A 24208-nucleotide genomic window follows, 5' to 3' on the forward strand; every position below is an offset into this window, starting at 1 on the left:
TCTGGTTGTGGCTAGTGGGGGCTACTCTTCATTGCGGTATGCGGGCTTCTCATTGTGGTGGCTTCTCTTGTTGCAGAGCATGGGCTCTAGGCACGTGGGCTTCAGTAGTTGTGGCACGTGGGATCCGTAGTTGTGGCTCGTAGGCTCAGTAGTTGTGGCGTACAGGCTTAGCTGCTCTGCAGCATGCAGGATCTTCGCAGATCAGTGATCGAACCCGTGGCTCTTGCACTGGCAGGCAGATTCTCAACCACTGCACCACCAAGGAAGCACTCAAAATATTTTAATAACAGATTTTTTCTAAAATGAAATTTGTAGCTATATTTTACTAAATATAGATTTCATAATAAAAATAGCATTTATTAACCGTTTTCTCTGGGCAGGCATCATGCTAAGTGCCCTATATGCATAGGTATTATATAAAGTATTCAGAGCAACAGTCAGCTCTACCCACCACCAGAGCCTCCCATCAAGCCTCTTAGATAGCCTCAACCACCAGAGGGCAGACAGCAGAAGCAAGAAAAACTACAATCCTGCAGCCTGTGGAACAAAAACCACATTCACAGAAAGATAGACAAGATGAAAAGGGAGAGGGCTATATACCAGATGAAGGAACAAGAAAAAACCCCAGAAAAACAACGAAATGAAGTGGAGCTAGGCAACCTTCCAGAAAAAGAATTCAGAATGATAGTGAAGATGATCCAGGACCTCGGAATAAGAATGGAGGCAAAGATCAAGAAGATGCAAGAAATGATTAACAAAGACCTAGAAGAATTAAAGAACATACAAACAGAGATGAACAATACAATAACTGAAATGAAAACTACACTAGAAGGAATCAATAGCAGAATAACTGAGGCAGTAGAACGGATAAGTGACCTGGAAGACAGAATGGTGGAATTCACTGCTGCAGAACAGAATAAAGAAAAAAGAAAGAAAAGAAATGAAGACAGCCTAATAGACCTCTGAGACAACATTAAACGTAACAACATTCACATTATAGGGGTCCCAGAAGGAGAAGAGAGAGAGAAGGGACCCGAGAAAATATTTGAAGAGATTATAGTCAAAAACTTCCCTAACACGGGAAAGGAAATAGCCACCCAAGTCCAGGAAGTGCAGAGAGTCCCATACAGGATAAACCCAAGGAGAAACACGCCGAGACACATAGTAATCAAATTGGCAAAAATTAAAGACAAAGAAAAATTATTGAAAGCAGCAAGGGAAAAATGACAAATAATATACAAGGGAACTCCCATAAGGTTAACAGCTGATTTCTCAGCAGAAACTCTACAAGCCAGAAGGGAGTGGCATGATATACTTAAAGTGATGAAAGGGAAGAACCTACAACCAAGATTACTCTACCCGGCAAGGATCTCATTTAGATTTAATGGAGAAATCAAAAGCTTAACAGACAAGCAAAAGCTAAAAGAATTCAGCACCACCAAACCAGCTCTACAACAAATGCTAAAGGAACTTCTCTAAGTGGGAAACACAAGAGAAGAAAAGAACCTACAAAAACAAACCCAAAACAATTAAGAAAATGGTCATAGGAACATACATATTGATAATTACCTTAAACGTGAATGGATTAAATGACCAAAAGACACAGGCTTGCTGAATGGATACAAAAACAAGACCCATCTATATGCTGTCTACAAGAGACCCACTTTAGACCTAGTGACACATACAGACTGAAAGTGAGGGGATGGAAAAAGATATTCCATGCAAATGGAGATCAAAAGAAAGCTGGAGAAACAATACTCATATCAGATAAAATAGACTTTAAAATAAAGAATGTTACAAGAGACAAGGAAGGACACTACATAATGATCAAGGGATCAATCCAAGAAGAAGATATAACAATTATAAATATATATGCACCCAACATAGGAGCACCTCAATACATAAGGCAAATGCTAACAGCTATAAAAGAGGAAATCGACAGTAACACAATAATAGTGGGGGACTTTAACACCTCACTTACACCAATGGACAGATCATCCAGACAGAAAATAAATAAGGAAACAGAAGCTTTAAATGACACAATAGACCAGATGGATTTAACTGATATTTATAGGACATTCCATCCAAAAACAGCAGATTACACTTTCTTCTCAAGTGCGCACGGAACATTCTCCAGGATAGATCACATCTTGGGTCACAAATCAAGCCTCAGTAAATTTAAGAAAATTGAAATCATATCAAGCATCTTTTCTGACCACAATGCTATGAGATTAGAAATCAATTCCAGGGAAAAAAAAACGTAAAAAACACAAACACATGGAGGCTAAACAATACGTTACTAAATAACCAAGAGATCACTGAAGAAATCAAAGAGGAAATCAAAAAATACCTAGAAACAAATGACAATGAAAACACGACAATCCAAAACCTATGGGATGCAGCAAAAGCAGTTCTAAGAGGGAAGTTTATAGCTATACAAGCCTACCTCAAGAAACAAGAAAAATATCAAGTAAACAATCTAACCTTACACCTAAAGCAACTAGAGAAAGAAGAACAAACAAAACCCAAAGTTAGCAGAAGGAAAGAAATCATAAAGATCAGAGCAGAAATAAATGAAATAGAAACAAAGAAAACAATAGCACAGATCAATGAAACTAAAAGCTGGTTCTTTGAGAAGATAAACAAAATTGATAAGCCATTAGCCAGACTCATCAAGAAAAAGAGGGAGAGGACTCAAATCAATAAAATCAGAAATGAAAAAGGAGAAGTTACAACAGACACCGCAGAAATACAAAGCATCCTAAGAGACTACTACAAGCAACTCTATGCCAATAAAATGGACAACCTGGAAGAAATGGACAAATTCTTAGAAAGGTATACCTTCCAAGACTGAACCAGGAAGAAACAGAAAATATGAACAGACCAATCACAAGTAATGAACTTGAAACTGTGATTAAACATCTTCCAACAAACAAAAGTCCAGGACCAGATGGCTTCACAGGTGAATTCTATCAAACATTTAGAGAAGAGCTAACACCCATCCTTCTCAAACTCTTCCAAAAAATTGCAGGGGAAGGACCACTCCCAAACTCATTCTATGAGGCCACCATCACCCTGATACCAAAACCAGACAAAGATACTACAAAAAAAGAAAATTACAGGCCAATATCACTGATGAATATAGATGCAAAAATCCTCAACAAAATACGAGCAAACAGAATCCAACAACACATTAAAAGGATCATACACCACGATCAAGTAGGATTTATCCCAGGGATGCAAGGATTCTTCAATATAAGCAAATCAATCAATGGGATACATCATATTAACAAACTGAAGTATAAAACCCATATGATCATCTCAATAGATGCAGAAAAAGCTTTTGACAAAGTTCAACACCCATTTATGATAAAAACTCTCCAGAAAGTGGGCATAGAGGGAACCTACCTCAACATAATAAAGGCCATATATGACAAACCCACAGCAAACATCATTCTCAATGGTGAAAAACTGGAAGCATTTCCTCTAAGATCAGGAACGAGACAAGGATGTCCACTCTCACCACTATTATTCAACATAGTTTTGGAAGTCCTAGCCACGGCAATCAGAGAAGAAAAAGAAATCAAAGGAATACAAATTGGAAAAGAAGAAGTAAAACTGTCACTGTTTGCAGATGACATGATACTATACATAGAGAATCCTAAAACTGCCACCAGAAAACTACTAGAGCTAATTAATGAATTTGGTAAAGTTGCAGGATACAAAATTAATGCACAGAAATCTCTTGCATTCCTATACACTAATGATGAAAAATCTGAAAGAGAAATTATGGAAACACTCTCATTTACCATTGCAACAAAAAGAATAAAATACCTAGGAATAAACCTACCTAGAGAGACAAAAGACCTGTATGCAGAAAACTATAAGACACTGATGAAAGAAATTAAAGATGATACCAACAGATGGAGAGATATGCCATGTTCTTGGATTGGAAGAATCAATATTGTGAAAATGACTATACTACCCAAAGCAATCTACAGATTCAATGCAATCCCTATCAAATTACCAATGGCATTTTTTACAGAACTAGAACAAATCATCTTAAAATTTGTATGGAGACACAAAATAGCCCAAATAGCCAAAGCAGTCTTGAGGGAAAAAAACGGAGCTGGAGGAATCAGACTCCCTGACTATACAACAAAGCTACAGTAATCAAGACAATATGGTACTGGCACAAAAACAGAAACATAGATCAATGGAACAAGATAGAAAGCCCAGAGATAAACCCACGCACCTACGGTCAACTAATCTATGACAAAGGAGGCAAAGATATACAATGGAGAAAAGACAGTCTCTTCAATAAGTGGTGCTGGGAAAACTGGACAGCTACATGTAAAAGAATGAAATTAGAATACTCCCTAACACCATACACAAAAATAAACTCAAAATGGATTAGAGACCTAAATGTAAGCCTGGACACTATAAAACTCTTAGAGGAAAACGTAGGAAGAACACTCTTTGACATAAATCACAGCAAGATCTTTTTTGATCCACCTCCTAGAGTAATGGAAATAAAAAATAAACAAATGGGACCTAATGAAACTTCAAAGCTTTTGCACAGCAAAGGAAACCATAAACAAGACGAAAAGACAACCCTCAGAATGGGAGAAAATATTTGCAAACGAATCAACGGACAAAGGATTAATCTCCAAAATATATAAACAGCTCATTCAGCTCAATATTAAAGAAACAAACAACCCAATCCAAAAATGGGCAGAAGACCTAAATAGACATTTCTCTAAAGAAGACATACAGACGGCCACAAAGTACATGAAAAGATGCTCAACATCACTAATTATTAGAGAAATGCAAATCAAAACTACAATGAGGTATCACCTCACACCAGTTAGAATGGGCATCATCAGAAAATCTACAAACAACATATGCTGGAGAGGATGTGGAGAAAGGGAACCCTCTTGCACTGTTGGTGGGAATATAAATTGATACAGCCACTATGGAGAACAATATGGAGGTTCCTTAAAAAACTAAAAATAGAATTACCATATGACCCAGCAATCCCACTACTGGGCATATACCCAGAGAAAACCGTAATTCAAAAAGACACATGCACCCCAATGTTCACTGCAGCACTATTTACAATAGCCAGGACATGGAAGCAACCTAAATGTCCATCAACAGACGAATGGATAAAGAAGTTGTGGTATACATATACAATGGAATATTACTCAGCCATAAAAAGGAATGAAATTGAGTCATTTGTTGAGACGTGGATGGATCTAGAGACTGTCATACAGAGTGAAGTAAGTCAGAAAGAGAAAAACAAATATCGTATATTAACGCATGTATGTGGAACCTAGAAAAATGGTACAGATGAACCGGGTTGCAGGGCAGACGTTGAGACACAGATGTAGAGAACAAACGTATGGACACCAAGGGGGGAAATCTGCGGTGGGGTGGGGATGGTGGTGTGCTGAATTGGGCGATTGGGACTGACATGTATTCAGTGATGTGTATAAAATTGATGACTGATTTAAAAAAATAAATAAATAAAATAAAGTATTCAATCTTTCTGCCTCGGGCTATTTTTCAGACTTTAGCACTGGGACATGGAGCCCAGGTAGAGAATGGTGGTCTTCCCAAGCTGAGAATGTAGGGATCAGATTTCAAGGCAGCTGAACAAACTGGAATTTGCAGGCCAGAGAACTAGAGGAAAAGGAGTTATGTGATGGAGGGAGACAGAAATCTGCCTGGGGGTTCTCCCGTAGATCTTTGTTACAGAACTGGGGTGTAAATATATAGAAAAAAAATTGCCATGAGCCCTAGGAGAGGGTGACTATGGTAAAACTGGGAGATGAATGAATACAGATACCTGAAATCATACTGGACTGGGTGATGGACTTATAGTTCAACCAGAGTGGAGAGACTTCATGGAGAACATTGGGCATTCATTTAAGACAATAGAGAGACTATAACTTGGCAATGAAAATCATGCCCCCAAACAAGAGTCATATCCTGGGACTAAGGCCAAAACTAAAGTAGAGTGGCTCAAAGATTAAAAACCAAGTCTGAAAGGATCTAAAGGACCCACTGGTAATTTAAGTACAATGTCCTTTAAAGGAAAACACAAAATCCATTGTCTACAATGCACTATCTCAATGTAAAATATATAATCTAAGATAATTAGACCAGGAAAAAAAAAAAGGAAATACCAACCATAATCCAGGAGAAGCAGTACTTTGTATAACCCAGATGTTTGAAATACCAGATAAGAACTTTAAAAACACCTGTTATAAATATGATTCAGGGCTTAAAGGAAAAGGTGGACATAGTGAATGAACATGTGGGAACTCTCAGAACTAGAAATTCTATTTCTTTCTACTATATATTTTTCCTATTTTAGAACTTCATATGGGGTCATATAGTATGTACCCTTTTGTACCAGATTTTTCTCTTGGCAAATTGTCAAGCATTCATCTATTATTGTGTGGCAAGTAGTTTATTGCAAAGTAAACAGTGAAGTAGTTAGATGTTTACACCTAAATGTAGAATCAGTGATTACAATAGCTACAAGTGTAGACAGATACAAGAGTGCTTTCTTCATGACCCATTATCTCAAGAAATGTAGCAAATTGTGATGAAACTTTTCAAAATGGTGAATACTGCTTAATAAAAATCTAAAACAAATACACATTTTTTTTAATTTATAAAAGAGTTGTATTTAAATAAACGTTTCAGGGTATATAAAACCATGTTTAAAAACTATTTCTATGAAGAATGGATTAAAGTTCTAAAATTCCATAATGATTCATAGATGTCAGCTATTTCAATGTTTGGTGGGATATTTGATAATTGTATGGGATGTGGGACAACTCTGCTTCAGGCAGTATTCTCATATGTTTTGTAGGACATTTAGCATTCTTAGATACCACTCAATAAATGCCAGTGACATTATGACACCAAAAATCCCCCCCCACAATTTCCAAAATGTCGCTTAGGGAAGGGTAATATTCCTAATGATAATAGCAACTCTGTCTTTTCATCATAGCCTTAAAACTGTTAGATTAATGCATTTTTAAAATGTTGAAAAGATCAAGAGACGAGCCACAAACTAGGAGAAAATATTTGCAAAGACACATCTGATTAAAGACTGTTATCCAAAATATACAAAGAACTTTTAAAAGTCAATAAGAAAATGAACAACCCATTTCAGAAAATGGGTCAAAGACCTGAACAGACAAAAAGGAGATATCCAGACAGCAAATAAGCATATAAAAAGATACTATACATCATTGGTCATCAGGGAAAAGCAAATTAAAACAATGAGATATAAGTACATACCTATTAGAACGGCCAAAACCCCAAACACTGACAACACCAAATGCTGACGCTGACGAGGATGTGGAGCAACAGGAACTCTCATTCATTGCTGGTGGGAATACAAAATGAAACATCCTTTTTGGAAGAGAGTTTGGCAGTTTCTCACTAAACTAAATGTATTCTAACCATACAATTCAGCAGTCATGCTCCTTGGTATTTACCCAAATGAGTTGGAAACGTATGTGCACATAAAAAAACTGCTCATGGATGTTTATAGCAGCTTTATACATTATTTACAAAATATAGAAGCAATCAAAATGTCTTCCAGTAGGTGAATGGAAAAATAAACCATGGTACATCCAAACAATGGAATATTATTCAGTGCAAAAAATAAATGAGCGTATAAAGCCATGAAGAGACGTGGAGGAACCCTAAATCCATATTGCTAAGTGAAAGAAGTTAATCTGAAAAAGCTACATACTGTATGATTCCAACTATATGACGTTCTTGAAAAGACAAAAGCACAGGGACAGTAAAAAGGCACTGCTTGCCAGAGGTTGGTGGTTGGGGGATGAATAGGTGGAGCACAGGATTTTTAGGGCAGTGAAGCTACTCTGTAGGATACTATAATGATGAATACATGTCAAAATATACTTGTCCAAACCCACAGAATGTACAACACCAAGAGTGAACCCTAACATAAACTGTGGACTTTGAATGACTATGATGTATGAATGTAGGTTCATCGATTGTAACAAATCTGGTGGAGGATACAGACAGATAACGGAGGAGACTCCAAACATGTGGCGATAAGGGGTATACAGGAAATCTCTCTACCTGTCTCTCAATTTTACTGTGAACATAAAACTGCTCTAAAATAGTTAAATCGTTTTTTTTTTAAGGGTGGTAAGCTTTCAAAGAGTTTAAAAAATGATAAGACAAAAATACGCCTTAAAAATCCTTAATAGATACTCAAATTTCTGGATAGTATATTAAATACTTATATTTTCCAGAAGATTGACTACCTACCCCTCTCAATGCCTAACTTCAACTTTCACTGCTATTTTATCTTCATTTTCTCTTTATCCATATATTGGATTGGCCACAAAGTGCCTTCGGTTTTCAAGTAAAAATAAAAGACATCTTTAACTTTGTTCAATAAAGTATTCACCATTTTGTTCCACTACCTTCTGCCATTTTTCAGGCAACTTCATCATAATTCCATCTTCCCAAAACTTTTTATCTTTTTGAGAAAAGAACTGTTCCAGGTACCTTTTACAGTCTTCCAGGGAATTAAATTTTTTCCATTAAGAGAATTTTGTAAAGACCAAAATAAATGGAAATCCAAAGGTGCAATGTCTGGTGAATATGGTGGATGAGTCGGAACTTCCCAGCCAAGCTGTAACAGCTTTTGCCTGGTCATCAAAGAAACATGCGGTCTTGCGTTCTCTTGATGGAAGATTATGCGTTTTCTGTTGACTAATTCTGGACACTTTTCATCAAGTGCTGCTTTCAGTTGGTCTAACTGGGAGCAGTATTTGTTGGAATTAATCATTTGGTTTTCTGGAAGGAGATCATAATAGAGGATTTCCTTCCAATCCCACCATATACACAACATCACTTTCTTTGGATAAAGACCAGCCTTTGGTATGGTTGGTGGTGGTTCATTTCGCTTGCCCCACGATCTCTTCCATTCCACATTATTGTACAGTATCCACTTTTCATCGCCCATTGCGATTTGTTTTAAAAACGGGACATTTTCATTACGTTTCAGTAGAGAATCGCATGCGGAAATACGGTCAAGGTTTTTTTTCACTTAACTTATGTGGAACCCAAACATCAAAGCGATGAACATAACCAAGCTGGTGCAAATGATTTTCAATGCTTGATTTGGATATTTTGAGTATGTCTGCTGTCTCCTGTGTGGTATAACGTTGATTGTTCTCAATTAATGTCTCGATTTGATCACTATCAACTTCAACTGCTCTACCCGACCGTGGAGCATTATCCAGCAAGAAATCTCCAGCACGAAATTTGGCAAACCACTTTTGACACATTCGATCAGTCAGCACCTTCTCCATACATTGCACAAATCTTTTTTTGCATTTCAGTTGCATTTTTAACCTCTCTTGAAATAATAAAGCATAATGTGCCGAAAATGTTGCTTTTCTTCCATCTTCAATATTAAAACAGCTACACAAAAATTCACCAATTTTGGTAAGTTTTTTTAAATGCACACTGATATGACAGCTGTCACAACACAATCTAACAAAACTGTTTTGAATGAAGTTAAAGACAACTAAGGCTACTAGAGCCATCTACGGAAAAAAGACAAACGAACTTTTTGGCCAACCCCAATACTTCCCTTTATTTTTAAATACGTGCTAGTTATCCCTAGTAATATAAAACAAACTTAATTCCATTGTTTCCTCTAGTTGTCTTCCTCTGCTCTCTACAGCCCAAGTCCGTAAGAGACTGGCCTCTATTTGCTACCTTCAATTTCTCACTTCCTAACCACTAAGGTATCTGGTGTCTGTTACAGGCTGGCTCCTAAAACAACTCATTACAGCCACTGATTACCTTCTAATTGCTTCATTTCAATCCTCATTCTATTTCTCTCTGTGTAGCATTTGTCTATTATTTTTCTCTCAGCCATAATAGTAAATATTCACAGTAAATGCCTGGCTAAGGATGAGGCACAATGTTAAGTGCATCACATATACTATCCTCTAAGGTAGGTATTATTATTCCCCTTCTTTTACACATGGGGAAACGGAAATATTGTGAGGTTAACTTGCTCACTGTCAAACAGCTGTTAAGTGGTGGAGGTTAGCTTTACATCAGGTTAGTATGACCCCTAAGCTGGATCCCTTAGCCACTCCTGATAATGAGTATGTAATTATTGCAGGAGATTCGGAAAATGTAGTACAGTACTGTTATGGGTTGAATTGTGTCCCCCTAAAAAGATGTGTTGAAGACCTAACCCTTGGTACGTGTAAACATCACCTTATTTGGAAATAGAGTCTTTTCAGATGTAATCATGTTAAGATTAGGTCATTTGGGTGGGCATTAATGCAATACGATTGGTGTTCTTTGAAGAGGGTAGCTTGAGCACATAGATGAACACGGTGGGAAGATGATGTTATATCAGACATACAAGTAGAATGCCATTTGCAAATAGGATTAGAGTGATGCAGCTGCAAGCCAAAGAATGCCAGAGTGCCAGCAAACCACCAGAAGCTAGAAAGAGGCAAGGGATTGTTCCTCTACAGGTGTCAGAGGGCACACAGCCCTGCCAACACCTTGATTTCAGGCTTCTAGCTTCCAGGAACTAGGAGACAATAAGTCTCTGTTGTTTTAAGCCACCTAGCTTGTGGTACTTTGTTTAATGGCATCCCTATGAAACTAGTACAAGTATAACCAGAAATATGGAACAATGATATCACCACTGTTAACACTAATATATTTCTGTCTAGTCTTTTTCTATGTGTGTGCATTCATTTAAAAAGGAGGTGTTACACTGAACATTCAGTTCAGAATTTTGCTTAAGTTAAAATTATGAGGATTTTCCCAACTTATTAAAATGTGTACAAAGCAATTCACAATGACTACATAAAATTTCTTTGTATAAACGTTTCATTTATTTAACCATTTATCATTGGGTGTTTTGATTATTCTCAGTGATAACAGTGATAATCATCTCTAAATCTCTGCCCATATTTGTGAATATTCTTATAAACTAGTTTGGAAGAAGTGAAATTGCTCAACAAATGATATATTTTTTACATATCTTTCCCTGATTCTCTCTGGTAAACTAGCTGACCTATGGTTTAGTTTGTATCTCTCAAGAAGATATCAGGCCCCCAAATTTTGTTTACACAAAAATGTACTGTTTCTAAGAATGCCTTTAGACTTGAAATTCCCCACACTGTGTTTCAAATATAGTTAGTTCCTTAGGGAGAACCTTCAGGACTCTCTGTTTAAAGGCCTGTCCACACCACTGATCAAAACACCTGACCACTGCTCTGAAGCTGGGGGAAGAGAGTGGTCTTCTTCTTTGGGATGCCTGCCTCTGTTGGAGTAATACCCCGCTTTACGAGCAAGGCGGTGGTGGGGACAGTAGCCTCTAATCTTCTCAGCTTCTTAATCTTTCCTAGCACGGAGCCTCTGCCCTACAACAAGCTGGGTGAGGGCAATCACAGTCCCAGTATTCCCAGCATGCTGCACTGAGGTTAAGCACCCACCCTGTGAATGGGGACCAGGCGGAAGAAGAGAACTCCCAATCTCTATGGCCGCAATCGCCTGGGATTTAGTCTCTGCAACTTGTAGCTCGAAAGATGAGAAGTTCTCGGTACCTGTTCCTCCCAAGAAGCACCACAGTGCTGGACTGGGAACTGGGGAAAGAGGGAGCCCTGGGTTCTTGGCTGTACTCACCTGAAGTGGAGTTTCTGTCACAATGAGCTGGGAGAAGGAGCTGGTTATAATTCAGATTCTACACATTCTTGCTGTTCTTACTGAGTTATAGCAGACTTTCTTGCGTATTTCTTCATTTGCTGTATGCTCTTGTTACTGAACCAGGTTCATCTTGCCCAGCGCACAGCAAGCGAAACGCTGAGACACTGAGCTCCGTAGCAAAGAGGTTTATTCGCATGGCAGTCAAGTAAGGATACGGAAGAACAAATCTCAAACCCGCCTCCCCAAAGGCAAGGGCACGGGTATTTATGGGATAACGAATAAAGAAGCAGGGCGGTCTGAGGCGTGGGGAGTGTAGGGAAAGGTGATTGGAAAAAGGTGCCGCAATTGTCCTTCTGCGCAGGTGTAACTAACTACAGGCCTCTGCAGTTCAAACGTGGAGGCGCTTAGCACCATCTGAGGGTGGAGTTTTCAGCCCTCTGACGTCAAAAGGTCACAGAGAGGACATTCATGCCTGCCTGGTTGGAGGGCTGGCGATCCTATCCAGTCTTAATCAGCCCAGCTCAAACTAGATGCAGCTGACTCCAAGTTCTTGGAAAATAACTCAGGCAGACATCTTATCGTTTAGGCCATGTGCTGCTTGGAGGACCTGTAAGTCTTAAGATGACCTTGATTAGTGAAGACAGTTGAAATGAATTTGACCAACCACTATGCATGGTTTTACTCTTACAATTTCCAGACACTTCAAATGGTTGCTTTTTAAATAATTTTCACCAGCTACACTTGTTTCACTGGGGAGCAGGTCACAGAGCTCCTCACTGCCATTCCATAAGTAGAACCCCCAACATATACTTTATGTATTATTTTGATTTACTGACCCAACAATACTAAAAATTTTCAAGTAATCAAAAATATTAAAAACTAATTTTAAAAAACAGCCTGAGACAGCATTATAGGGGCTGCCACAGCCCTCCATTTGTGCTGAGATGGAGTAATAATCTTTCTGTGTCCAAAGAAGGGCTCTAACGCTGTCTAAGTTAGACCTGGGTCCTCTCAGACTGAGTGGGGATAATTCATACAGCCCGCTGTGGATGTGACCAGAGACAGAGTGATGGGTGCCTCAGTACAGACAGATGACCACTGAAGACTGACGCTTACCTGGGCCTTGGAGCTAAATAAGCCCATAGAGCCTGGGCTTATTTAAGCCCATCTTAAGTTTCTGCCATCTGGCAGAATAGGGGATTGGGGAAAAAATTGAGTTGCATAAGTGACTTTCTTGCACCATGAACATTATGGACCAGGATCTAGATCTGATAAAGTGTAGGCAATTCTTTTGACAAGTTTAGTGGAAGGGCGGGAGCTCAGGGAGAGAAAAGGGATGAATAAATCTGAGAGGTTTTGTTTTCTCCTTTTAAGTAAGAATGCTTAAGAGCTCATGGGAAGGATTTGGTTCAGCAGGAAAGGCTAAGGATACCACAGGAAGGAGATCATTGATAGCATGAGGGTCCTGAGGCTGGTGAGGGGACCACCTTCTTTACTATTGAAAAGACAGAGCTGAGAACTGGTGTAAATTCAGTTTAGTTTGTTACATTTGATGGCTAAAATATGAGGGTATATGTATCTGATGGCTTCTATTTTCTTTGTGAAGTAGGAGCAAAAGTGATCTTCCAAAAGGGGAGAATTGGTTAAAAGTTTGAGCAGAGAAAGTTTGAAGGCTCACTAAAATGGGCAGAAAGAGTGAGCTGACAAGAGGTTCAGACTGCCGGGCAGGGTGGAAGGGTAGCGCGAGGCTACGGATTCCAGGTGTAGAGGCTACTAACTGATCTGACTCTCATTTTCTCCGGCTGTGCTCGGCCACCCTGGAGCAGGAACGGAGAAGGCCAATGATTGGAGTCACCCAGGGCTGGGATTTATATGAGAAAATAACTGCTCAAAATCTCTCTTCATATATTTTTAAAACACACATCTTATATAGCTGTTCTCCACATTAAACAAATCCTTTCTTTTAAATTTTATGATGTCTATTTCCCATCCCTTTGATAGTTGTTTTTATCTTCCCAGGCTCTTGTCCAGGTTTCTCATTATCTTTCACAAATTAGAGGAGCAGTACCGTGCAGTGGTTAAGATGAGACTTCTGGCACCAGTCTGCTAGGGACAAATCTTACATCTAGACCTTACACCCTGTGTGATCTTAGACAAATCACATCGTCCCCGTGTGGCTTCAGTTTTTTCATCTGTAAAATGGGTGGTGTGATAATAATAGCATTCCCCCCACCCACCCACTACTTAGAGGGTTGCTTTGAGGATTAAATGAGCTAATGTATGTCCTATGCTGAGTATGACTTGTTATTGTAATTTAAATGAAATACTCAAGCTGGGAGCAGAATGAGATATGAAGGATTACATTCTGGCCTTTATGTCTAAGCAATACTTAATACATCCCAATATTGCACAGCTTCTCTTTCTCCTTTTCCCACAAAGTCATGAGGAAAGGTCTAAGTCTTATATTTATTTGAGTCATTCTTTCACATCTTTTATTCAAGGCGCTAATTTTTGTCTCTAAGTATTTACAACTGGACCAGATTCGTTCCTGGCCTTTATCTGCATGTCTTTTGCTTCCAAATCCATCTCTTCTTTGCTAACCACTTCTGAAAATGCTGCACCTTTTCTTCCTTACAGGTAAACTAAACAGTCCTGATTATGGCCCATTTTTATAAAGCACAAAGTCTTCGATTAGTCTGTATGCCCTCTTAAGGCAGGTAATGTGATTTCTACCCGTTAGTAGCCTTAGCACCCAGGAAGTTGTTCTACATAAAGTACGAAATAAAACCAGTAGATGGTGATGATGTTGATGGTGGTGGTGATGATGATGATGATAGTACCACAACTTCTCATCCTTAGCTTCTCTATCCATTGATCTTTATGGAGGCAACAGAGGGTAGAGAAGGGAATATGGGGCTCTGAAGTTCAAGTCCTAGTTCTATCACTGACCGGTTGTATAGTCTCAGATTTAAAGACAAACACAACACTGTAAATTGTTCAGTAACTTATTAGCTACTTTCTCTCTCTCCCCTCACATTCTTACCCACCATTACTCTTAGAACCACTAACAGAACAATCTCCTTCCCAAGCCACCCCCTTCCTAAAACTTCCTACACCTGCCTACCAAGAGTCAGGGTGGGGATACATTTTTCTGCCTACAGTCCTTCATGCCACCACCTTGTCACTCCCAATCTCATGGATTTCCCCCTCATTCACGAAGCAGGTTTATTTCATGTTACGTTTATTTTTAAATGTCTTCCTTCAATTCTTCTTCTCAGGCAATACCCTATTTTGCAACATGCTTGCCTCCTTCCCCTAAGATCTCTAACTCTTTTTCTGCCTCTATTCACAGTTGCTGAATTTCTGTGCTATGATACCTTTCATAGTTGGAAGACTTTATCATTTTCCCCTAAATATCAGACATGACTTCCATTTTCTCACAATGTGAAAAATACACAACTTTTTTGCCTTTAACAGGATATCTGTTCAACGTGAGTTCAGCTGCACTGTCTGTAAATGTTTTATAATAAGTGCTAAAGAGGAGAGATGATCTCATCTACTCTGTACTACACTCAGTGTAGGAAGATATATAAAGATAATTCATAAACTTCTGATTGTGTGATGCCTTGAGAAAGGGAAAAAATTAAAACATCTTTGGCTCTGACAAGAATCATATATATACAGATGGCCAAGAAGCACATGAAAAGCTGCTCAACATCACTAATTATTAGAGAAATGCAAATCAAAACTACAATGAGGTATCACCTCACACCAGTTAGAATGGGCATCATCAGAAAATCTACAAACAACAAATGCTGGAGAGGGTGTGGAGAAAAGGGAACCCTCTTGCACTGTTGGTGGGAATGTAAATTGATACAGCCACTATGGAGAACAGTATAGAGGTTCTTTTAAAAACTAAAAATAGAACTACCATATGCCCCAGCAATCCCACTACTGGGCATATACCCAGAGAAAACCATAATTCAAAAAGACACATGCACCCCAATGTTCATTGTAGCACTATTTACAATAGCCAGGACATGGAAGCAACCTAAATGCCCATTGACAGACGAATGGATAAGGAAGATGTGGTACATATATACAATGGAATATTACTCAGCCATAAAAAGGAACAAAATTGGGTCATTTGTAGAGACGTGGATGGATCTAGAGACTGTCATACAGAGTGAAGTAAGTCAGAAAGAGAAAAACAAATATCGTATATTAACACATATATGTGGAACCTAGAAAAATGGTACACATGGACCGGTTTGCAGGGCAGAAATTGAGACACAGATGTAGAGAACAAACGTATGGACACCAAAGCGGGGAAAGCGGGGGTGGTGGTGGTGTGATGAATTGGGAGATTGGGATTGACATGTATACACTGATGTGTATAAAATGGATGACTAATAAGAACCTGCAGTATAAAAAAAAAAAAGAATCATATATTTCCATCTTTGATTACAAAATAATGACATACACCCTTCTGTCACACACAAAATATTAAATACTAATGAAGATCTTTAAATACTTCACAAGAAAAAAGGTGGCCATTTCACATTAAAATCTTTATATGAGAGCGGAGGTTTCATATCTAGTTTAAAGTACTTACTCAATTAAAGCTGTGAAATACTGAAGAAAAGAAGGGCAAGATGGAAGAAAGGAAAGAAAGAGGGAGAAAACACAAAAACATCTTGTAAAATTCTGAGGAAATGATTCTATGTACAGTGGCATTTAATGCGAGAAATTTCACCCACACAAATCCCGAACTGTGCTTTCGAATATTTTTAAACAGCATCTTTGTTTTGCACCTTTCTCAAGGTATTTCCACTTGATTAAAGTACCTCTCTGACTTTACCCCTAAGTTATGAGTACTCTATTACATATAATAATCCCACAGCCATTCTCCTTTCAAATAAAGACCACATTATTTTAGATGTCATGTCTATTAAGCAACTATTTTTTTTAAACAAATGTACCCAAACTTCCAAATGTAGAAGAACATGATATTCCTGGAGAGCTTTATGCTTATTCCAAGAATGCATCCACTTCTCAAAATATTGTTTGAATTCCTCTTTGGAATCACCTTCGGTTAGATGAAAGCTACCTAGGATAGCCAAGCTTATTACTTTTATAGAGCTCTCATATATGTATATATGCATTACTCACAAAATTCAATCAACTTGACTTCAAATTACATTTTTAGCTGCATCCAGAACTCAAATTTACCTCAAATGCAAAGATTTTCTACTATGAAAATTATTTTTTAAGAATGTGAAAGCTTTCTGAGAGCGGCACCCCTAAATCATTAGAAACAAAAGGAGCAGGTTAGAGTAAGGTTTAAGTCTCAAAGCTTCCAAGGCAGATAATTTTGGGGGTTAGATGGGGGACATTAATTTCTAAGTATAATCTTGAAATACTTTTAAAAATAGCCACATTTCTTTATGTTCATACTTCTCTTTGCCCCTCAAGTGGTTGGATTTTATAGTAATAAACCACTTTTAGTAATAAACCATTTTTTCAAAATCCTAAAATGGTTTTAAATGGGATATGAATTTAAAATTTCCCACAAAGATTATGGGGGTGGTGGTGGGGAGGAAATGCACCAAAGTGTGTAAGGATAAAAATTTTCGACTCCTAACCTAAGCACCCAAGGCAAATGTCAGAGGTGCAAGTTCTAGAAATCTGAAGTTCTGCTGAATGCTGGTGATTTAGAGGAGCCTTCGAGCAATTCTTAAGGCCTTCATTCTTTCCTGAAAGTCTATGTATATGAACCAGTTGCATTCAATGAATTTTTTTGTTTGTGTCACAGTGTGATTCCTGTAATATGAGCTTTTCAGTAATTGTGAATTTTATTTTTGTCATTTTTGGCACTTACAGTTCACAATGCTTGGTTGTGTGGTTAAACATCGTTTTAATTTTTGCACTTTACATTCCTTTCAGCACTTCTGAAGGAAAGGACATTGTCTTGTATGTTGTTTGGGGGAAGTGGTAAGCCTCCCCCTCTGTCTCTTTTGTAAATGTTTGGCTTTATGAAACACACGATTCTCCCCGGAATCCTGTATTGTTCATCGAAGCGGGTGAAAATTTGCCTTCACAAGCTGTGCATCCCAACCCTTCTTAGAGGCTGGTATCCCCGGCTTCGGATTTAGGCTGTTTAGCTGCTGCTGTCACAGGATCTGGTGGCCCCTCCGGGCCGAAAAGCACAACTGGATTTTTGCGAGCCCACATGGCCACGTCCCCTCCCACCACGCTGGTCGGGTTGGAAGAGGACATCCTGCTGCAGGCCCCCAGGCGGTTGCTATAGCGGTTTCGAAGGGGATTGCGGCTTCTAGCCGGCAGAGCCGGGCCCTGTTTGGGCAGGAAAACGTCCATATTCCTAGTCCGGTAGCCCTCTTCCCGGTTGCGCCCTAGGAGCCTCGAAATGTTTGGGTTGCGAATGGCATAGATGACAGGGTTGATGACCCCATTGGCCCAGGTCAGCCGGACGGCCACCACGTTGAGGAGCGAGGGAGCCTGCGTGGCTTGGGCCTGCCGGGCCGCGGTCAGCAGCACCAGGAAGCAGTAGGGCCCCCAGCAGCAGATGGCGAAGACAAGCATGATGAGCACTGCGGTGGCCGTGCGCACGCCGCTGAAGAAGCGCAGCACGCGCGCGTAGGTGGTCAGGGGCCGCACGCGCAAGTCCGACAGGCGCACGGTCCTGCAGACGTGGTAGTGGCAGAAGCACATGATCAGGAAGGGCAGCAGGTAGCAGGCCACCACCAACCCCACGCTGTAGGCCGCGCCCAGTTGCGCGGGGTCCGGGGACGTCCGGTACAGGTAGCCGTGGAAGCTCTGCGCCGCCGGGGACTCCCAGGTAGCACGGAGCAGCTCCCAGGGCAAGGAGAAGCCCAGCGCCGCCAGCCAGGCGCCGGCCAGCAGCTGCAGCGCGCGGCGGCGCCCGATCTTCTCCCGCGGCGGCCGCACGATGGCGCAGTAGCGGTCCAGTGAGATGAGGGCCACGCTGAGCGTGGACACGATGCCGAAGCACAAGCTGAAGAAGCGGCTGGCGGCGCAAAAGCCGCGCCAGGGCCCCGCGGCGGCGGCGGGCGCCGGGCCCTCGGGCGGCGTGAAGAGGTCCAGGAAGGCGGCTGGCAGGCAGAGCAGCGCCGTGAGCAGATCCGACAGAGACAGGGACAGGATGAACGCGTTGGTGACGGTGCGGAGCTGCCGGTGCTTCACGATCACCCCCATCACCGCGCAGTTGCCCAGGCTAGACAACAGGAAGATGAGCAGGAGGACGAGCGCCTGGGCCGCCACCGCCGTCCCCTGAGATAGCAGCGGCGCCGCCGCGGGGCCCGGCGGTGGCCTCCCCGCCGCGCCGCGCCCGCCGCCAGCCGAGGCGCCAGTGCTGTCGCCCCCGCTCCCGCCGCTCTGCTTCCCCAGCGCCGCGGCCGACGCGGTGCTGAAGGAGAGCACGGCCGCCGCCGCCGCCGCAGAGGAAGTCCCGCCAGGCGTGCCGGCCGCGGAGGGGGCGCCGGGGTGTGGGCTGCCCGACAAGGCTGTGTTCACTGGCGGGCGCACCGGCGGCGGCGGCTGCTTCTCCATGGGGCCCCGCGGCGGCCGCGGGTCTGCTCATCCCGCACCGGGGGAGGCGGCCGCAAGCCCGAGGTGGCTTGGGGCTGGGGTCAGGGGCCTCTGCCGGGAGTTGCGCTCGGCCGCAGGGTTGACCGTCGCCCGGGACCCGCGGAGCCTTTGACTTGCGTTCCAGGCGTTGCCAAGGGAACCGCGTGTTTACGCAGGAGCGCGGGGCGGGACGCCGGCCGAGTACCCTCAGAAGAGCCAGTCCAGGACATCACCTCTCCCCGAGGTTATGCAGCCAGAGAGGTGGGCTTCAGAGAGTGCCAGGTCGACCTCCTCAGGGACCACTGCCCAGCCAGATCAGACAAAGCGGGACTGGTCCTCACACAGACGGCCAAATTCAACAAGGGTTCACTCTCAAGCTCTCTTGTTGGATACACATGTCCTACAGAGAGGCGGGGGGGGACTAGGCGGGGGGGTTGCTTTGCTTCCTGTGGGTGTTTCTGGCATCTACAGGTAGGAAAGGAATCTAGAACCTGAAGTGGAAAACAATCTAAATTCGGAAATCTTAAACCTGAGGGAGCAGAAAAACTTAAACCAGGTGTTCTCAAACTTGAGCATGCAACAGAATCACCTAGGGCTTGTTAAAACACAGTTGACTGGGCCCAACCCCAGATGTTCAGATTCAGTAGATCTGGGGTCTTGTCCGAGAATCTGCATTTCTAACAAGTTGCTGGGTGGTGATGATATTGCTGGTCCAAGGACCACACTTTGAGAACCACTGATGTAGTAAGCTTATTAAAATGCACATTGGCTGGCTAACTCCCAGGAGTACTGAGGATGGGCCCATGAATCTAAACCCCAAAGGTGATTCTGATACAGGTGCTTTGAGGAGCTAGGATATGGATCCTGGAGGCAGGATGTCACCTTGTTTTCAAGGACCTGGACCTCAGGACCATTACTCTCTCACACGTGTCAGGGAAGAGGGGAGAGTCACTGGTTCCTTGCCCTGCTGGCAGCCTTCATCAGTTCTCTGGAATGTGGTATGTTTTGAGTTTAAGGTGCTGCCAGCCAAGCAGTTGCCACAGATGCAGCTCCAGGTATCTGGCGGGAAGATACAGGAACAGGAAGGGCCTGCCTGCCCAGGGAAGCTGCATCTCAAGTTTCTGGGCATGGCCTCTAATGAGGGAAAGTGTGATAAACCCTTAGGTTCTCTAAAGCAGTGGTCTGCAAAGTGTGGACCCTGGACCAGCAGCATGAGCATGACCTGGGAACTTGTTAGAAATGCAGATTCTCAGGCCGCACCCCAAATCTACTGAATCTGAAACTCTGGGGATGGAGCCCAGCTACGAGCCCTGCAAGTGATTCTGATGCTCGTTTGAGAAACACTGATCTCAAGAATGACTAGTATACTTTCAGGTCTTAGAATCAACAATAGTAGTGTTTTGGGCACTTATTTTAGTGAGGAAAAATATCCGACTGGAAACTTACAGTATAAGTAAAGTTCATTTAAGGTGGTAACATAAGACTGGGTTTCTTGGTCTCAGCATTATTGACATTTTGAGCCAGATAATTCTTTGTTGTGGAGGCTATCCTAGGCACTGTAGGCTGTTTAACAGTAACCCTAGCCTCTACCCACGAGATGGCAGTAGTGACAACTAAAAAATGTCTTCAGACATTGCCAAATATTCAGGGGGAGAGGGGAGCCAACCTCAGCTGAAAACCACTGAACTAAGCCAAAAATATATAACAGATTAGTTTATTTAGGTTTTCAGAAACAACAAATAAGGATCCTAGCCCAAAGACCTTACAGTTTTAGGCAAACACAAATATATTACAATGTCATAAATGTTGTTTAAAAATATAAGGACTGTAGGAAGAGAATCTGGCAACTGGGAGACCAGTTAAGAAAAGGCATTGTGGGACTTCCCTGGTGGCGCAGTGGTTGGGAGTCCGCCTGCCAATGCAGGGGACACGGGTTCGAGCCCTCATCCGGGAGGATCCCACATGCTGTGGAGCAACTAAGCCCGTGTACCACAACTACTGAGCCTGTGCTCTGGAGCCCGCGAGCCACAGCTGCTGAGCCCACGTGTCACAACTGCTGAGGCCCGTGCACCTAGAGGCCGTGCTCTGCAACGAGAAGCCACCGCAATGAGAAGCCTGCGCACCACAACGAAGAGTGGCCCCCCTCCTCGCAGTTAAAGAAAGCCCACGTGCAGCGGTGAAGACCCAACACAGCCAAAAATAGATGAATAAAAATAAATGAATAAATTGATTTGGAAAAAAAAAAAAAAAGGCATTGTAATAGCCCAGGGCAGAAATGAAAGAGTCTGAACTAAGGCATTTACATACAGTGAAGAAGGAGGCAGTATATGGATTAGAGACTTTGGATATAAACAGTACATTGAGGGCACTGTCTCATTTAAGCAAAAGCAGAATTTACTGGAAGGATAGGGGGAGTTCAAAAGGATAGTCTAACAGCCAACCCCAAGAACAAGAGAAGTCAGGGCAGCTCTACAGGTAGAGATAGCAGAAAGGAACTGAAGGTGATCTCTTTAGGGCTCTATAGGAATAAGTCTGCTTCAACCATTTTTCAGACCTTATGTCATTTCTCTCAAGATCCCAGGTCTTAGAGGAGAGAGTCTGATTGGAGTACCCCTTGTCTGGCAGCCCCATCAACGCTATGTGCAGGGGATGGATGGTTTCCCAAAGGAAAAGGAGAGTTTTGTTGATAAAAGAAGGGGAAAGGGATGATGCCGGCCAAATCCACAGACATCCACCTCAGAGCATCAACAGGCAGGACAAAAGGGCATGAAAAAGGAGCCATGGATAGATCCCAAGTTCCTGGCTCGATGGACTGTGGTACCATTGATCAAGTTAGGGAATACGGGAGGAGGGGCACATTCTAGGGGCAGATGAATCTGGTTTGTCCACCAAGTAGTGAATCTGCAGTATGGCTCTGGAGCTTAGGATTTAGAGACTTGGGAGATGTCAGCCTCTCTACAAGAGAGAAAAACGCGGGCATGAATATGATGACTTAGGAACAGAGTATTGAGTGAAGAGAGAAAGGAACCATGGGTGGAATGCTAGGGAGTAGGAAAAATTAAGAAGCAGGTAAAGGGAGAAAAGCTAAGCAGGTGAGTGATGTATTTAATGAGGCATATTTGGCCAACTGAGAAATCAGCCGTCTTGTGTCTCGGGGTGCTTTGTTTTACTTTTGCTTTTCAGAAAAGAGGAGAATGTAAGTTTCTCAGCCTCTTCTCAGAAAAGTTGCTGTGATGATGAGGTCAGCTCTATTCTTTACCTCCAGGTAGGGAGGTAGCAGGCTTCTTATGTATTTCAGAGCTAAGAGGAGAAGTTTCCAGGTAGGGGAAGCTCATCTGTAAAGCCTGGGCCCAAATACGGAATTAAAATCGATTGGTTAAAACTGCAGTCCTCCTACCAGCAGCATCAGCATCAGCTGGGAGCTTGTCAGAAATGCCCCACCCCACGCCTAGGAAATGAGAATCTGCATTCTAAGATCCCTGGGTAATCCACACCTACATTGAAGTATGAGAGGCATTGTCCTAAGGACGGATGGTATGGAAATTGTGGAATTTGAGGGACCAAGAGGAGGGTGCCCCAACTCTTACGGAGTCTAGAGGATCTGGAGCAAAAAGGATTTGCAAGTGCATGGTGAAGAGGAGATGGACCTGGGCCCACACAACTGCAGCACCCGATGGGTACTAATGGGGCCTGAGTACTAACCTATGGTCTTGAGAACCTCAGTGGATGGCTCTGTGTCCGAGCTCTGCACCAAGGGAGTAGAGGTTGCTCTAAAATGTACCACACTTGCCTGCAAGAAGCAAGAAGCAGCATCCACCATGGATTGAATAAACCCCTGGGTGACCATTAAATCTGGCTGTTAGATCAAGCATAGTTTCCAATGAGTAATGAGGTCGAAAGCAGATTGCAATAGTTGAGTAGCAAATGGAAGATGAGAAAATGTACCCAATGAGAAGAGAGTAGGGAATCTAGGAGCTTGACTGCAAAGGGAAGGAAATAGGGGTGACAGACAGCAGGCTGAAGAGGGAAGGTGGACAAGGGGTGGTTGTTTCATTTTGTTTATGATGACACTCGATAAGACCTTAGAGGAAGGAACCAGTGAGGGGAAGGAGGTTGTTTGCAAGAGGTTAGTGATGAGACAAGACCCTTAGCAAGGACGGGAAGGGATAGATGTGAGCAGTATTCAGAAGGTAGAATCAACAGGGCTTTGTGACTGATTAGACACTTGGAGGTGAGAGGAACAGCAGTTGATTTCCCTAGTGGTTTTGACTCTGCAGGAGACATGGTGAAATACAGAAGGAATGAATATTATTGCAAGGGTTTGGCTCTGGTTTGGATTAGAATTTAGGAAGATTTAGGTAGTATTTATTTTTCAATGTTCAAGAAACATACATTTTTGTTAAAGTATTATCATAGAACAAGTTCTGGCTGTCCTGTCTTAGAGGCAGAGGAAGTGTAGCAGGAAAATACTGGACTTGGGGTCAGAAGCCCTAGACTGACAGCCTTAAATGTGACCTGAGGGAGTTAGTTGACATTTCTGGCTTGCATTTCTCTCAAATTCATGAATGAGATAAAAGCAGTGGCATACCATGGGTGGGCGGAGGGAGTGCCGGCCTGGGTGCAGTTGATCAGGGGGTGCACTGTCTGTAGAGAATTTTGAAACAATAATAAAACTGACTAAATGTCAGTCCGCATTTTTGTTATCACCACGTGCTAACAATTCTAAAGAAAGTCAGTGATAAAATACTCCCCACCCACGGTAGCCATAGAATAATAAATTTCACAGTGTACCTTGTTAGATCAGGGGAGATGTGTGTGCACATTACAAAATGCTATAAACTTCTAA

General features: G+C 42.0%; 1 protein-coding gene across 1 annotated transcript; it reads right to left on the minus strand.

The window, feature by feature from the left end:
- Positions 1-17877: 17877 nt before the first annotated feature.
- On the minus strand, positions 17878-19344 carry GPR135 (G protein-coupled receptor 135). The gene has a single exon (XM_059915230.1). It carries the CDS (start codon positions 19342-19344, stop codon positions 17878-17880), a length of 1467 nt encoding a protein of 488 aa, XP_059771213.1.
- Positions 19345-24208: the final 4864 nt, after the last annotated feature.

This window comes from Balaenoptera ricei, chromosome 2, assembly GCF_028023285.1.
Source record: "Balaenoptera ricei isolate mBalRic1 chromosome 2, mBalRic1.hap2, whole genome shotgun sequence".
NCBI lineage: Eukaryota > Metazoa > Chordata > Mammalia > Artiodactyla > Balaenopteridae > Balaenoptera > Balaenoptera ricei.

Bases quoted from the DNA above. Each gene is read 5' to 3' on its own strand.
- GPR135 (XM_059915230.1), bottom strand. From the start codon at position 19,344: ATGGAGAAGCAGCCGCCGCCGCCGGTGCGCCCGCCAGTGAACACAGCC.